Source organism: Saccostrea cucullata, unplaced genomic scaffold, assembly GCF_032062105.1.
Source record: "Saccostrea cucullata isolate Sc308-1 unplaced genomic scaffold, CSIRO_AGI_Scuc_v1 ctg5171, whole genome shotgun sequence".
Lineage (NCBI taxonomy): Eukaryota > Metazoa > Mollusca > Bivalvia > Ostreida > Ostreidae > Saccostrea > Saccostrea cuccullata.
The window spans coordinates 19,092-36,673 of NW_026936375.1; the positions used below are offsets into that span (position 1 = coordinate 19,092).

At 31.8% G+C, this 17,582-nt stretch overlaps 1 protein-coding gene across 1 annotated transcript; it reads left to right on the forward strand.

Annotated features, from left to right (window-relative positions):
• The first annotated feature begins 4,934 nt into the window (after nucleotides 1-4,934).
• On the forward strand, nucleotides 4,935-10,925 carry LOC134245405 (uncharacterized). Its single transcript, XM_062727697.1, has 9 exons — nucleotides 4,935-4,974; nucleotides 5,199-5,302; nucleotides 5,656-5,726; nucleotides 5,910-5,988; nucleotides 6,116-6,247; nucleotides 9,973-10,046; nucleotides 10,338-10,377; nucleotides 10,502-10,570; nucleotides 10,707-10,925. Exons 1-9 carry the CDS (start codon nucleotides 4,935-4,937, stop codon nucleotides 10,770-10,772), a joined length of 675 nt encoding a protein of 224 aa, XP_062583681.1. The 3' UTR covers nucleotides 10,773-10,925.
• The last annotated feature ends 6,657 nt before the right edge of the window (nucleotides 10,926-17,582 follow it).

The following is a 17,582-nucleotide window of genomic DNA, read 5'->3' on the forward strand; positions in this document are numbered from 1 at the left end:
CACTAGTAAAGTTCTTTCAAACAACACCAAGGTTAATGAACTTGTGACATTGATTGTGACCTTTATACTAAAAATATCTTTTTCGAACTTTGTTGATGCCGGGCGCATAGTGTTTCATAAACACATCTTGTTGTTTCTTATTTCTCTCAGAGTTCTACTCTAAATCCATTCATTACTTTCAAATGAAAGTACAATAAACAACAAACACACCATTTGGACATAGCAACGACACGCAGTAGCTTTATTTTTGCAGTGTACATAAAATATGCAAAATATGAAAATCAATTTGTATATACAAGTCTATGTTGGATTGAATTAATCATGATAAAATTTTAAACTTTATCGTGCTCTACGTGTCGTCCTAAACTGGTATTTAAAACACTATTCACCTCTTATATAGCCTTGCTAACGAGACCGGTTCTAAAGAACCACGTGATATACACCAGGTATTCGAATGAAAACCTTGTAATTCCAAAAAAGTAATTTATTATCACACCGAGTAGAAATTGATTTCTGTCTAATTCGTTCCTCAAACGAAAGAAATCATATTTCTACTCTAAATCCATTCATTACTTTCAAATGAAAGTACAATAAACAACAAACACACCATTTGGACATAGCAACGACACGCAGTAGCTCTAAATACAAAGAACGGGGAAATAAAAGTATAAAATCATTGATTTTAAATTCAATCCAACAAAATTCATATAAATTATAAGTCATTCAATATTTCAAACAATAAATACATAAACTTTTACAGAAATTTTCCAATAAAATGTTTTGAAAACAATTTAATAATCACCAAATAAAATACATGTATTCACTCCATTACTTTTATACAAACAAACAACAACATTCTATGCATGACAGCCAGTGGTGCGTGCGCTGGACGCTGTATTTTATTAACAGTACATAAATATACATATATAGAACATTGTGTATGAATCCCTCAAAACTGCTGCATCTATTATACTTCTAATATATTCTTTGTGATAAACATGAAAAGCATCAGGGCCGGCCAGGAAAAACTAGAGATAAAAATAATTTTTAAAAAACTCTAGAAACCTGTGTCCGTTGCCAAGTGCCGCTGGATGCAAAAAATGCTGCGACGGACCTCACAACCTACCAATAAAACCCTTAAAAAATCAAATATATGTATATAAATTTCTTCACTTATACCCTTTATACATAAATTTAAAAAATTTAGCTGTTGCTCGCTTAAGTCGGCGGCTAGAAGTGACCAACCTTAAAAAAAAACAGTTCTCTACTACACCTTAAAATCAATTTCTATCGGTCACTCTCTGACCAATCCACACAACATGCGTATAAATATCTTGTCATTAATACAACATTTTCTCACTATACTAGCCAAACGCGGGAAAATATCAATACATGTATATCCATCCTAAAAAAGAATTCAATATACCGTCGTCTTTTGAAAATCCATAACGCATTTCACCATGTGAGTCTGATTGTAAAAGTCCTGATGATATGCACACATCCTATCCATACATCGATAAATGCTTGCTGCACTTGAATTTTGAGTATAGTTTCAAGTCAAACTCAACTCAAACCATACGATTTATCGTATTGTCCCAGGGAAGAAGACTTCAAATATATCAAATGAATTCGACACAGTTATACATAGAAGTATATTCATCATCCAATATCAAAATAACACAAAATACACATTCCTGTGAAACATCTTGAATCCCATCTCAATTCCTTGGATATGTGCCTCTTTGAAACTCATTATTGGTACACCGATTAATACCTCATGGTCCTTGAATTAAACGTAAGAAGAAAATAACCAATAATACCTGGAAAAACAAATTCAATGTTAGAAAACTGATAGATACATATATCTTGTAACTCTGATATTAGTAAATATGTATAGGATCTCTTTTTCTCTCTCTCTTAATCTATATTAAAAAAATCAAAGTCATCATCATTGTGGCTAGCAAAACATGCATACTATCATTAAATGATAAAATGAATCAAAATTCCACCATTAAGTTCAAAATTTATGAATTGTACTGATCATTTTTTTTTTAAATTAAGAAAAACATGAAAGTGTTTGTATAAACATCCATTTGATTATCAAGTTATGAAAACCTTATTTTCATCAGAATAATCAACATTTACTTTACTATTTGAAGAAATACTTCCTACTGAAAACAATCTCACCAAATGGCATCAAAACCAATGTGGTTGGATAAACATCCATAAAATCATTTTATGATATAATTTATCAAAAGTTCAAATTCCAATAAAATTTTTCTTTATTTTCATCAGAATTATCAACCTTTACTTTTACTACTTATGTAGAAATACCTTCTACACAAACAATTCTCCCCAAATGGCATCACAACAAAAGTGGTTGGATACAAATCCATGCATTCATTTTATGATATAATTTATCAAAAGTTCAAATTCCAATCAAATTTTACTTTATTTTCATTAATAAATTATCAACCTTTACTTTACTACTTATGCAGAAAAACTTTCTACAATAACAAATCTCGCCAAATGGCATCACCACAAATATGGTTAGATACAAATCCATACATTCATTTTATGATATAATTGATCAAAAAGTTCAAATTCCAATTAAATTTTACTTTATTTTCATCAGAATTATCAACTTTTACTGTACTTTATATGTAGAAATACTTTTTACTATAACCAACTCGCCAAATGGCATCACCACAATACGGTTCAAAAAACATCCATAAATTCATACTATGTGAAAAATTTATCAAAAACTTCAAGTTCGAATCAAAATTTTTCTTTGATTTCATGAAAATTATAAACTTTTACTTTAACATATTACCAAGAAGCACTTTCTACGGAAACCAGTCTTACTAAATGGCTTCATCACAAATGTGGTTGGACAAACATCCATAAATTCAAACTCGTATGATTAAGAACCCACTTCTACTTTAACCAACTCGCCAAATGGCAACACCACAAATGTAGTTGGATAAACATCTATAACATATCATATTATGATAAAATGTGCAAAGCATTCGAATCCATTCAATTTCTATTTCATAGTATCAGCAATATAATGAAAACAATCTTTAATAGATTGCCAAATGACAATACCATATACATGGTTGGAAAACACGTAAAAGCATGATATGCTATATTGTGCCAAAGTTATTCATATTCAAACCCAACTCAATATTATTTCAAACGGAAATATTAATTTTCATTAGACTATTTCTCATTGTCTACTGAAATCAATCCCGCCAAAAAACCAAACAGGATAGATGCGTTATGATAAACATCCATAAAGTATTTTATGCTAAGCTGGGTTAGAGTTGGAATTCCCTTCAAATTCTATTTTTGTTTAAAATTAAAAAATAACAGCTTTTAAATAGCTACAGTATTATAAAAATCACTTTCCAGTGAAAACTAATTTCAATAAAAGTAAATACTCCAAAAATTGTTGCCAATTAATAAACATTCCTTGAATGAGTTATATCATTTCATTATAAAATGAAATATATCGACGTTTTCAAAATTCAAATCTTCCAAACACTACCAAACACGAATATTGTGCAAAACAGCTCATGAAATTAACATTCAGAAAAGATTTAATTCAATTTTAGTGAATCATTTTTAGAATTAGAATTCATAGACAAAATGTCCTTTTTACTAGAAATCAAAACCGACAAAATTCAGTTTCTGTTATGAAAACTTTTTAGAATTGAAACTAAATACTTAGATCTCTTTTTCTAGAAAACTCAATCAAGCCAATTAACAACACTCTGCAAATACTGCAAAATTATCATTCCTATAAATATTTTATACCATCTTAATCTTCTTCTTTTTTTTAAAAAAAATTAATACTCCATTGATAAATTTCAATTTTAAGTAGATAATTCAAAGGAGACCTTAGTTTAACTACAATGTAAATCTAAATGCAAATATTCTAAACCTTTAATTCTCTTTCACAAAGCCGTACCTGTCCAGCATTAATCATAAGACAAGTAGAACTCGTTTTCTTCTATATAATTTATATGTCATTAATACATATACTTGGTTTACTTGATACCAAACAAAAATTATCTATGCCCCATACTCTACTATAAGGATTCATGATTGAATGATCTAAAATCAATCGAAAAACGAATTTTTATACTCAAAAATCAAATATGAAATGCTTCTCTTTTCCATTGTGATGGAGTCCGCATGAAATTTAACTTTTAATTGGCATAAAACGCAAAGAAAAAATCTACCGTACTTCTCTAGAGATCTTAAAAACACCTTCTTCATTATACTTATCGTGATACCAACCCCAACATGTAACTACCTGAAACATAAGAATATACTCTTTTCAATATATTTAAAACTTTTCATTTCAGTAGCACATTTGACAAAATGGCAAGAAACTGAAATTGAAAAATTCAAACAATTTTAATTTATCGATATTTTCTATACTCAGGAAATTCCCTTGTTATAATGCTGATGCATTTAGTACGTTTTAAAATGATAAACAAATATATTTAATTGGATATAAGTGCAAATATAATATCTTATAAATTCTACACTTGTTTTAATTGAAAAATAAATTAACGTAACGTATTTGTTTTGCTTTTCAGAAACACCAGTTTTCTTCCTTTAACAAATCCATCTTTATACAAAACAAATTATCTATTTCTGGAAATAACTTCTATTATCATATACTGACTAGAATTAACGAATCTCATAATCTAATACAATCATGTATTTGTTTTCAAATTCTCTCTATTACAAACCTTGTTATCAATTATTTATTACTTATTCAAAAACTGATCAATTGTATTCTCAAATGAATACTTATCTTGTAAAAACAAGATGTAGGATGGCTTTTCTTTGATGACCTCGTTTTCCACACTGTCAAATCTCTCTCCAACTCTATTTTCTGTGATTTCATATCATCTACAATGGCTAAACATGTCGATGAACCACGCCCTACGCCACTTCGTTCTGTATCTGAGATTTAAACTTTATCGTGCTCTACGTGTCGTCCTAAACTGGTATTTAAAACACTATTCACCTCTTATATAGCCTTGCTAACGAGACCGGTTCTAACGAACCACGTGATATACACCAGGTATTCGAATGAAAACCTTGTAATTCCAAAAAAGTAATTTATTATCACACCGAGTAGAAATTGATTTCTGTCTAATTCGTTCCTCAAACGAAAGAAATCATATTTGGCAAAGAACAGTCAGTTCTACTGCAAACTTCAGACGAAAGAATCAAAGCACAAAGAGATTTGTACCAGGAGCAAAGAATAACAGCAAAGAAGGTAAAAAATAATGTTTATGTAAAATGGAGATCAATGTACATGACATGAATTTTCGCGACAACTTTTTTTCGTTTTTCGGTGTTTATCAGCAAGATAAAATTTTCACGAAGCTGTTTTTTCTGCACACATCCTTTGCAAGTGAAAATATATAATTATATACCAAAGTTAAATCCTCTCTGTAAATATGTGAACTTTAAAGTTTAACAAATAGTGGTTTACATTTGTAAGCATGCAATTCCTTGACCATTGCTTTAATAATTTCTTTAATTAGGAAAAAGCACAATTCACTTTTTAAAATCTTTGAGTTTGGAGGAGCACAATTGAATTAATTGTAATTAATTATTAATCAACAGATATTCCGCAGAGTTGCACGGGAAACCGTACGGGATTTGATTATTCTTGCGACCAGACAGGCTATCTCAAGGTAAATGATTTGTAATTGAACATGTTACATTCTTTAAATCAAGTGATCTCTCTTTTGCCATTCTAAGCCAACAATATACCATTCCAACATTTCAAGAGCATATATGTATAGATGGAAAACATTGTTAATATCATATATTTTCAAAGCATGTTGAAATATTATTTTGTTTTGTTTTGTTTTTAGCCAAGAAAAAGGACAGTCAGCTATTCCCCCGTACAGATTTACAAATTACAACACACAGAAATTGAAAATACAAAAGAAGGTATCTGTTGAACAGAGATTTTTATTTCAAATACATAATATATTTCATATTATATTTTGTATACTAGTCGTACCATCTCTGACTATTGTTTTCCCTAATAATGATATTTTGTTTGAACTTTCTGTAGGTCAAGGTCATCATTGGCTCTGAGATTGTTCATTATTCCCTCACCCTTTCGACCAGACCTGCAAAATGTGCTGAAGTAGCGTGCATGGGGATGCAGAGGGCTCTTGAAGACCACAGGAAAATAACTCCAAAGGTATAAAAGTTCTTGGAAGGCCGGCGTGTATTCTTCTAAAATATAATTTATTCTACTCTTATCATTTATGTACGTAAATATCTAAAATATATACTAATAAATGTAATTTACGTATGCATCTATAAATTATACAGTTAGAATCCATTATCTCGAATTGTGTTATATCGAATCACCCATATCTCGAATATCAGAGATATGCTGAAGTCAGTTAACTGTCCCAACCATATTTTTTATGCCCCCATAAACGAAGTTTCGGGGTATATAGTTTTTGTCGTGTCCATCTGTCTGTCTCTCTCTCTCTGTCTGTTTGTCTGTCTCTATGTTTGTCTGCAAAAACTTTAACCTTACCCATAACTTTTGATTTAGTGGAGCTATGACTTTCATATTTCTTATGTGTATTCCTTGTGACAGGACCTTTATTAGATTACCAGAAGGACCTTGACCTTGGAGTTTGACCTACTTTTACGTGAAAATTTTAAAATTTTACTTTGGCCATATCTTTTGAACAGTACACACCAGGACATTAATACTTCACATATGTAATGTTTGTTAGAAGACCTTTCACTGGATACCAACAACCTTGACCCTTTGACCTTCACCTTGTAGATTTCCTTACTTCTGAAAAAACTTAAACCTTGGCCATAACTTTTGAACAGTAAGGGATAGGGCTTCCATACTTCATATATGTAATCCTTGTGAAAAGACCCTTCATTGGATACCAAGAATTTTTACCCTTTGACCTTGACCTTTGAGATTGACCTACTTTAAAAAAGCAAACATTGACCATAACTTTTAAAGAGTTAGGGCTAGTGCTTTCATACTTTACATATTTTACCCTTATGACAAGACCTTTCATTTGATACAGTCCCTGAAACGTTCTACTTTCCCTCCTGAACGGTGAACGAACGCAGAGCGAACGGTGAGTGAACGATGTGCGAACGGTGAACGCAACTTGGTGAACGATGTGTGAACGGTGAACGGTGAGTGAACGCAGAACGCGAACGGAGCGCGAACGCGAGCGCAAAGTGAACGGTGAACGAACGGTGAACGCAAGATGAACGATTTATTCGGAATGCCTTCGGTGTTTTCCTTGTATTGAAATCATTTTTTTATTCCATAATTCAAATGTCAAAAATAAATATAAATACACAATAGATAAACAAAAGAGAAATAAATAGATAAATAAATAAATAAATATTAAAAAAAAAAAAAAAAAATCGACACATACCTATGTTTAAATCGATATTTTAATAACATGATTTTAATCGCCGTCAAACGTGTATTTGTTACCGCGTGTACTTTAAAAATAAATTAATCTACTTATATAGTAAATAATTATGCTTATTCTTTTCAATAAAAAAATAATGTGGACTTCTGAAGATAAAACTGCTACTTATAGAATGAATTAATTACATTGTACGCGGTTGAAACAACCGTGCATGTATTTCCGTGTCAAAGCGATTCTGAGTAAAATAACGGATTTTTTTTTTAATTCACAATTATCTTTGACATTGACTGTTATCGTACTGCATAAAAATTCTCGTTTTATTGAAATTCTACTGCAAAATATTCTATATTTATGTGCCTTTTTATTCTTTTATGACGATTATTTTAGCTAACTTCTTCATGTATCTGTAGACATTTCCCGGCCGTGATTATACTCGGTCAAGATGTTGGAAAGAGGCATTCAAATTATTTGTAATACATGTTTAGATTAAATTTTCAAAACTAAATAAGTAATGTGTTGTCATAGTTTTTATTGAACAGAGAAATGTACGAGAGAGAGAGAGAGAGAGAGAGAGAGAGATAACCCCCTCGATTCTCAGATATATGTAGTATCAATAAAAATTCTAATTATTTTTTCCTAAATATTCCAAGCAATAAAGGTAATAAAGGTAATCTTTTTTTTTAGATTAACATTTGGCAGTAATCATTGGCTTTTATTTTCCATCATCAAGTTCACACAGTTCACAGGAAGTCCGTGCTATATTTGTAGTAGCGTGCTTGTGCTGTCAATCAAAATAATTCGACACAGTCAGTGGAGGTGTTGAAATCGCGTTTCACCGAACATGCCGAAGGCAAGGAGTCACTTAGTATTCCAAGGAATTTTAATATTTTTCCCTATCATTCTAGATCTGATTTTTGCATTCCTGCAGAAAAAAAATAATTCGAATATATACTTGGAAGGATTAAGTTTAAAATTAAATGCGAAACATATTCCCTGCCAATTTAAAATACTACTGTCGGCACAAGTTTATACTAAAATACTATTGTTTAATGACTGTTTGATGTTGGTTTTAAGACTGATTTTCTTGTGTTACAATAAAAATTAAATATTAATTAAAATATACTGAAAGAACTCAATAAGAATTTTATTTCGGGAGAAAAGGCACCGGGGGGGAGGGGGGGGGGGGGTCTTAATTATACTGAATAGCAAAAAAGATTTTTTTAAACATGTTTAGGAACGGAGAAGGAAGGAATTTTTTTCTCTAATAATAGACTATTTTAGACAGTTGGTCATTTCTAAAATTTTAAAACCACACCATCAATTTAATTAGCTCTAAACATATTTAATTAACTGAATATTTGCATTACTGTTCATAATTCTCATACCTACATGTAGTTTAAATACGTGTTACTGTAGGAATATTTTTTTATGTATTCTTGTCCTGTAAAAGACTTGGATTAATTATTATACATCCATGAATAATTTGTCCTCTTTAAAATTACGTCAAATTGATGCCGTGCGTGAAGCATTTGTACATTGTCCTTTTTTGAATTTAATATTTTAGCATCAATCTACATATATGTAGGTACTTAATGTATTAATTATTTTCCAGGGAAAATTCATGAAATAAGGAACAGCTGAGTTATAATAATAGAAATATAAATATCATAGATAATTTTTGCAATGAAGCAATTATTCTTTAAACACGATAAATAAGTTATTTAATTAAAAAACATGTATATCCTTACCATCAAAAAGATAAGTCCTTTCACTTTGGAGTTCCGAATGACAATGAAGACTGAACGATATAAGTGAACGGTGAACGCAAAGTAAACGGAACGAAGAGCGAACGGTGAACGTTTTGTGAACGGTGAACGCGAGCGCACGGTGAACGGTGAACGCAATACTGTGAACGAAGAGCGAACGGTGAACGCACACTGAACGAACGGTGAACGAACGCTGAACGAACGGTGAACGAACGGTGAGCGAACGGAAAAATGGGAAAGTAGAACGTTTCAGGGACTGTAACAATAACTTTGACCCTTTGACCTTGACCTTGGAGTTTGACCTACTTTTTAAGAAATTGAACGTCGGCCATAACTTCTCAATGGTTAGGGTTAGGGATTTCATGCTCTATTTAAGTACTTTATGTGGCAAGACCTTTCATTTGATACTAATTACATTGACCTTTTGACCTTAACCTTGGAGATTTTTGTACTTATTAAAAAAATTAACATTAGCTTACTTTCAAATTTCATAATTGTCTTCCAGGGAGAATACCCTACTTTTGGTACCAATTAATGAAATTTGCATTTAAGAAAAGCTTAATCTTTGCTATGTTGCCATACGGGGGCATCAGTGTTTTACAAACACATCTTGTTCTTTATATTTTTACCCTCATGATCATTGCTCGGATATTCCGATTAATTTCATGCAAAGGATTTAAAGATAATAAAGTTTGCTTATAGAGATTACACTATTCTTTTTTCATTGAAAGCCAGTGGACAAAGCTCCAGAGAAAATTGTTCATGTTCCTATGATCCGGGCTTCACCGGACAGTGATATTCCTGGGTATGTATGCGTGTCTTGAAACTGCCTAGCTGCAGATCTGTAGCGTTATTGTTTTATATAGTAGTCTTCAAACCATGACAGACTGAAAAACAATAGACAGTTTTAAAATTATTGTCAATCATTTCCTTAATTTGTAATTGTCTCCTATTTGGCTGCTACAGCAGCTTGTATAATAGTAAACATATCAGGTGAAACGATATACATAATATTTGGTGTTTTTAATAATTGTAAAAGGAAATCCAAACAAAAGTATAATTTAATATGTGATTTTTTTAATATTTTTATTTATAGCACTGTGACTTTCCCAGAACCAGATATCAGCAATGAAATGGTACCTATTTGACATATTAACGCATTTGTAACATAATTTATTGTTTTTTTTAATAGTTAAACGACCCCCCCCCCCCCCCCCAACAACAACATTTGTAGTAATGTGAATACATTTTGACTTGTAGGAGGCCGATCCCGTGCCGACAGATTGGAGAAGATTTTTATGTTGTGCCGGCAAACCACAGAAAAAACAGGTAAACATCCACTCCTTTTCATTTCAATTTCATTTTCAATTTTTTTCCTTTAAGAATTCTGATTTTATCAAACTTGATTTTGTATGTAATGCAGGATTTTTACATACATTTGACTTTGTACACCTTTCATTTTTAGGAGAAGAAAGAGAAGAAGGAGAAAACTGGATTTCTGAGCAGATTACGCCGCTTGTTCAAACGTTGATAAACTATTTTATTGTTGTGTGAATGATTGTTCGATTTTATCATTTAAGACTCCTGAAGAAAACCTTTTACACTGAATCATAATGATACTGTTTCATATGGATAAGAAAATTAACTTTTTATTACCATCATAATGAGAACAGAAAAATTTGAATGTCATCAAAATAAATTTTATCTTAATGTTCTGTATTTGTTTTTATTCTCAAATTGTTTTCCTCGTGTATAACATCTTATGAATTATTGCCTAATGAACATTATTTCATGTAAAGGTCAAAAAAGAATAGTAAGCGATTAAAAAATTATTTTTCACCAGATAGATTTTTTAAAAATAAATTTTGTTGATTTAAGAAACGTACAGGTCAAGGTAAAAAAAAAGGACACATTCCCCTATGACATATTGAAACTAAAACATGAAGATTATTTCTACATACTACTGAGTATTCAGCCAATATATATCTGTTATGCATTCAAATTCATTGAATCCCCGGCTATTATATTAAATATCGGCTATTATAATATAGGCTATTAAATATATGGATCGGATACCCTGGGTTGTTTGGACATTTTTCTCATTCTGCGGTATGAATGGTGTATCTCAAAGGTCAAGTTCAAAAGGTCAAGGTAGCTGGTATCATATGAAAGGTCTTTCAACAAAGAATACATATGTTAAGTACATGTATGAATGTCCTGGTATCTACTGTTCAAAAGATATAGCCAAGTAATAGTTTGAAATTTTTGTGTTGAAGTGGGTCAAACTCCAAGCTTTAAGGTCAAGGTCAAAAGGTCAAATTTGGTGGTGCCCATAGAAATGTCTTGTCGCAAGGAATACACATGTGAAATATGAAAGTCATAAGTTCACTAAATCAAAAGTTACGGGCAAGGTTAAAGATTTTGCGGACAAACAGACAATCAGACAGACAGCTAGACAGACAGACAGACGGACGGACACGAAAAAAACTATATACCCCCGAAACTTCGTTTAAGGCGGCATAACAACAATTAAATATACTAGTATATAGATCCCTGGTTTAATTTAATATTCTATCTGGTTATATCTATACAATATTGATTACATACTCAATCTGGATTTCGGAATTTATTTAGACGCAATTGTTTACATGCACACACTTTCGTTTTTTATGCCCCCGTAAACGAAGTTTACCTTGCCTATAACTTTTGATTTAGTGGAGCCATGATATTCATATTTCACAAGTGTATTCCTTGTGACAGGACCTTTGTAGAGTACCACAAATTTTGACCTTTTGACCTTGGAGTTTGACCCACTTTAACACAAAAATTTTGAACTTTTACTTTGGCCATATCTTTTGAGTAAAAGATACCAGGACATTTATACTTGACATATGTACATTGCATTCTTTGTGGCAAGACCTTTCATTAGATACCACCAACCTTGACGTTTTGACCTTGGAGATTCCCATACCTATGAAAAAACTTTAGATACAACTTTTGAACAATAAATACTAGGGCTTTTATGCTTCACATATACAGGTATAATTCTTGTGAAAAGTCCTTTTCACTGGATCTTGGAGTTTGACATACTTTAAAAATACAACCTTGACCATAATTTTTGAAGGGTAAGGACTAGGACATCCATACTTCAGGAATTTAATCCTTGTGACAAGATCTTTCATTTGATATCAATAACATTGACCCTTTGACCTTGACCTTGGATTTTGACCTACTTTTTACAAATCTTAATCTTGACCTTAACTTTTGAAGAGTAGGGGTTAGAGCTTTCATATTTCATATGTGTAATCCTTGTGACAAGATCTTTCATTGGATATCAAGAATCATTGACCTTGACCTAGAGTTTGATCTACTTTTTACAAACTTTAACATTGGCCATGACTTTTGAACGGTAAGGACCAGCGCTTTCATACTTCCCATACATAATCTTTGAGATAAAGCCTTTCTTTATAAACAAACAAACATTGACCCTTTGACCTTGACCCCGAGTTTGTCCCGATCTTATAAAATGTTAACCTTTATCATAACCCTGGAACAGGTGTAGCTAGTGTTTTATATTTCGTATTTCTTGTGAAAAGGCCTTTCTTTTGGTACCAAAATATATGATCTGCATTTGAGAAAGCTTAACCTTCGCTATGTTGCCATACGGGGGCATCAGTGTTTCACAAACACATCTTGTTTATTAACTTGTTTTCTTCAGTAATGTGGAAATCCGATCTGGAAATGATAGGGAAAATGTTAAACTTCTTTGAAATACTAAGTAACTCTTTGCCTTCGGTGTAACGAGATTTTCACACCTGCACTGTATCGAATAAGTTTTATGGACAGAACAAGCCCGTGGTCTTCATATGAACTGTGTGAATTTGAAAAAGGAAAATAAAATCCAATGATGACTGCCAAATGGATTTGTTAATTTTCACAAAAAAAATGATTACTTTCACCGCCTGGATTATTTAGAAACAAGATGTGTTTGTGAAACGCTATGCGCCCGGCGGCAACAAAGTTAAAAACATATTTTTAGCTTATAGGTCACAGTCAAGGTCACAAGGTCATTGATCTTGGTGTCATTTGAAAGAACTTGATTATTGAAGTATGCATACCAAAAATGAAGTTTCTATTTCTCATGTTTCAAAACTTGTGGCGAAGGTTCGAAAAAGCTATTTTTAGCATATAGCAACACAGTCAAGGTTACATGGTCATTGACCTTGGTGTCGTGTGAAAGGGCTTAATTGGTGAAGTGTGCATGCCAAATATGAAGTCTCTATCTTTCTTCGTTCAAAAGTTATGGTGAAGGTTAAAGTTTGCCGACAAAAAGGCTATTTTTAGCGTATAGATCTTAGTCAAGATCACAAGGTCATTGACCATGGTGTCATTTAAAAGAGCTTAATTAGTGGAGTATACATACCAAATATGAAGTCTCTTTCATTCATGGTTCAAAACTTATGGCGAAGGTTAAAGTTTGCACACAAACAGACAGAGAGACAGGACAAAAACAATATACGCCTCGGATCTTTCGATTCGGGCGCAGAAAAATAATCAGAATTTATATTTGATTCAGATATCTGAGAAAGGAGGGGGGGGGCTAAAATCCCCCTCCTCTCTCTTTCTTCTTCACACACGCATACATTTATATGTTCAATAAAAACTATCACAGCATATTACTTAATTTAGTTCTGAAAATATAATCTATCAAAAATAAACATTTATGCCTCTTTTCCTCATCTTGTAATGTCGAGTATTTATAATCACGGCCGGGAAATGTCTACAGATACATGTAGAAGTTTTCTAAAAAATTATTATAAGGAATGAAAATGATGCATGATAATAGTTTAATATTAATGCATTAAAAGTGGTCAATGAAAAAACTTTATCCTCCGAGATCTACCAATCTTTGTTTATTTATTGAAAATGTACTTTGAGTGAATATTAAAAATATTCTTGTTTTTATGTACACAACAGTCTGGGTTACTTGGGAGTTTGTGGTTACCATGGTCACCATAGAGTCAGGACACATACATGACAGAGATGGGACTAGAGATTTCTTGGAATGCTGTTATATTTGGACTTATCCCTGTAAAGAAACAGATGGAAATAAATTGACGCTTTCCATTGGACAAGGAATGACTATTTAATGAAATTAGAGAAATACTGAATTTTTATCAAAAGCTCTGTTACTTATCAAAGACCTCGTTTAGTTTTATGAACAGATTACATTTAACTGATGCAGAAATTTATATACTATTCTCTCTATTCATAGTAAAATGGGATAAAATTTGAATATGAAGTTTTTCTAGCTATACAGAAATTTAAAATTGGTTGCTATGGACGCATGATAGTCTTCTCCCATATTTATAACGATACTATCTGATAATTTCAGCAATTTATATAATTTTGACAAATTCCTGAACAAAGAAAAAGGCATATACAGATCTTATGGATTTGTAAACGCGAACAGCAGACACATTTATCTTTAGTAATTTATTTTTTATTACTGACAAAAGGATTTTATCATATTTGAACACCTACAATATTAAAAGATGTCCTTGGTCTCATTATTTTATTTGTTATATAAGAAAGATAACTCTTCGCGATTGTGAAAAGTATTTCTACTTATTGATGTTATAAGAGTTACTTCCCTTTCATCGTGTAAAACATTTTATAAAATTTATCTAGTGACAGGGACACAAAATGTTTTTTTCATCACCAGATTGAGTAACATTTTCAATAGTGTAGTGGCCGACGAAAAGAAAATAATACAACAGGGGAAAAAAGATATATGCAGTTTCTTACAATTAATAAATTTTATAATATTGATTTAATTAGCTACCTTTATTTAAAATCAGTTTAAGAAATGTATACAAATTATAGGTGTTGCAAATTAGAAACGTGCATCGGTTGGTAGCCATTGGGTTGTTGTTGTTGTGTGTGTGTGGGGGGGGGGGGGGGGAGGGGGGGTTGGCCAGTGTGCTTTGGCTTTTTTAGACAAATGTAATGAATCTTTAAAAAAAGAATTCATTTGTACTGGCAGATGTAAAGATATAGTATGAAGGGGTTTATTGACAATAATGGTACCATACTGTTCCATGCAAATCTCAAGCATTGTAGACAACGAAAAACAAAATATGTCTCTCTCTTTCTTTCCATCCTATAATAAAATGGATTGTATGTGCATGTCCACAGCAAGACAATAATAAACATACGAAGTAAACATTCCACCCCTTCCCTGTCCCTCCTCGCTTGACACACACAAAAACTTCTAATTTGTTAACCTTTTAATGAACCTATGGTCATTCTTTGGAATTAAATATGTGTTATTTGTTGGAAATTAAATAAGACTATCAAAAATATGCCAATCAAAGTTAAATTAATTATGTAAAATTAAGTACAGTGTATTCAATATATATAACTAAAATCAGAGTCAGAAAAACGACACATTTAGATGTATTTCTGTCCGTTAAAGCCCTAACGTTGGTCTCATTGTTTTTGTTCTAAATATTTTTACAGCTTCTAAATATTTTCCCATGTTCGTTACATGTATATATTTGAATCAATTTTATGATCTTTTTTGTTAAACGCAATCAAAAAAATAATTTTATTTTGTTTTATTACATATTGTTTTATTATATTTTGCGTTGTCTTCAGTGCAAAAATAAAATAACACAAAATGTAACAAGGAAAAAGCACGTTATTACATTTTGCGTCGAGATCAACCGAAATGTAACAGCGCAAAATGTAATAATCTAAAAATCGTGTTGTTACATTTTGCGTTGATCTCCTCAAAATGTAATAACGCAAAATGTAATAAGCAGGGCTTATTACATTTCGCGTTGTAACACAGCTAAGTAAAAAATGTTTTCACTGGTTGGCCCCCCGCTTTCAAAAACGATGCTACGTGCCTGATAAATGTAATAATCTAAAAATCGTGTTATTACATTTTGCGTTGATCTCGACTCAAAATGTAAAACCGCAAAATGTAATAAGCAAGGTTTATTACATTTCGCGTTGTTATTACATTTCGCGTTGTAACACAGCTAAGTAAAAAAATGTTTTCTCTGGTTGGTCCCCCGCTTTCAAAAACGATGCTACGTGCCTGATAAATGTTGATGATTAATATATTTTCTGTTTTGTTTAAATCCCAGGATTTTCCATCATATATGATAGAATTACATATTAGTTACTGACAGCATACATGTACAATGTATTTTCTGAGAAAACATAACTTTTCCATAAACTTAAATGAATATTCAAGAAATATATTGTATCATTTCCCCCACGGAGGGGGCCAGGCGTGCTCGCATTGTTCTTCTTTCTTCTTTTTCAATTTTTTAAAAACATATTTAAAATAATTTGAATTTAAATCTTACCAAGAAAATTAATGTTATTTTAATTTCTGATCTAATCATGAGACTTAGCTACATGTAGATTTCAGATGAATGTATTGCCAATCAGAACATGAAACTTAATTGCTACTTTTCTTTTAAATCGGCGATTAACACCTTTTTTTTTTTTAAATTTAACAAAAAAGATTATGACATCTCCAAGACTATAAAATTTAAAATTAAAGTCTGTTTTCATTTAATATATTCTTGAGACTTGTATTTCCATTCAAATATTTCATGCCTGAACATTAATGTATACATGTGTACATGTATATCAAACCTCATTACTAATTTATCTCAATGGGGTGATTAGAAAAAACATTGAATTCAAAGGTTTAAAAAATCATTTTTAAGGGTAAAATACTTGAAAAAGTTGCTGGTAGACTTCTACATCACGTCAACATTTTCATGGTATTCAAGATATAAATTTGTTCCAGATAACAAAGTTCTAGTTTACATGTATGTTTAACTCCCCTTTCAAGATTTTTTCACTGATATAAATACACAAGCACTGCTGGAGGGGGTCTGCACAATTTAGATCATGACAAGGAGCACACAGCGGGTCAGCAGGGGATGCTCACTCCTTCTTGGCACTTGATCCCACCCCTGATGTTTCGGAGGTCCGTGTTTGCTCTGCTCCAATTTTGTGTTGTTTTATGGACTTTGAGATTGAATACTGTTCATTATCTCTATATCCTTCATCTATACATCTTGGCACCTGGGGGCAATTGAGCAGTGAGGGAACTTTTTCTCTCCAACACAAACTGCAACATAGAACTTGGTTTATACAGGTATGGTATCATCCGAATAACCAGTCTCCATATCCCGATGTGGGATTTGAACCTGCGATGCGAGGGTCAACACTTTTCTCCACAACTCTAGAGAAAAGGCTCTAACCACGTGCAGGCAGCTTATTTACAGACTACATGTACATTTACCTTAAT

Bases quoted from the DNA above. Each gene is read 5' to 3' on its own strand.
- LOC134245405 (XM_062727697.1), top strand. From the start codon at position 4,935: ATGGCTAAACATGTCGATGAACCACGCCCTACGCCACTTC. The intron at 4,975-5,198 runs GTTCTGTATCTG...CTCAAACGAAAG, and splicing joins ACCACGCCCTACGCCACTTC to AAATCATATTTGGCAAAGAA. The intron at 5,727-5,909 runs GTAAATGATTTG...TTTTGTTTTTAG, and splicing joins ACCAGACAGGCTATCTCAAG to CCAAGAAAAAGGACAGTCAG.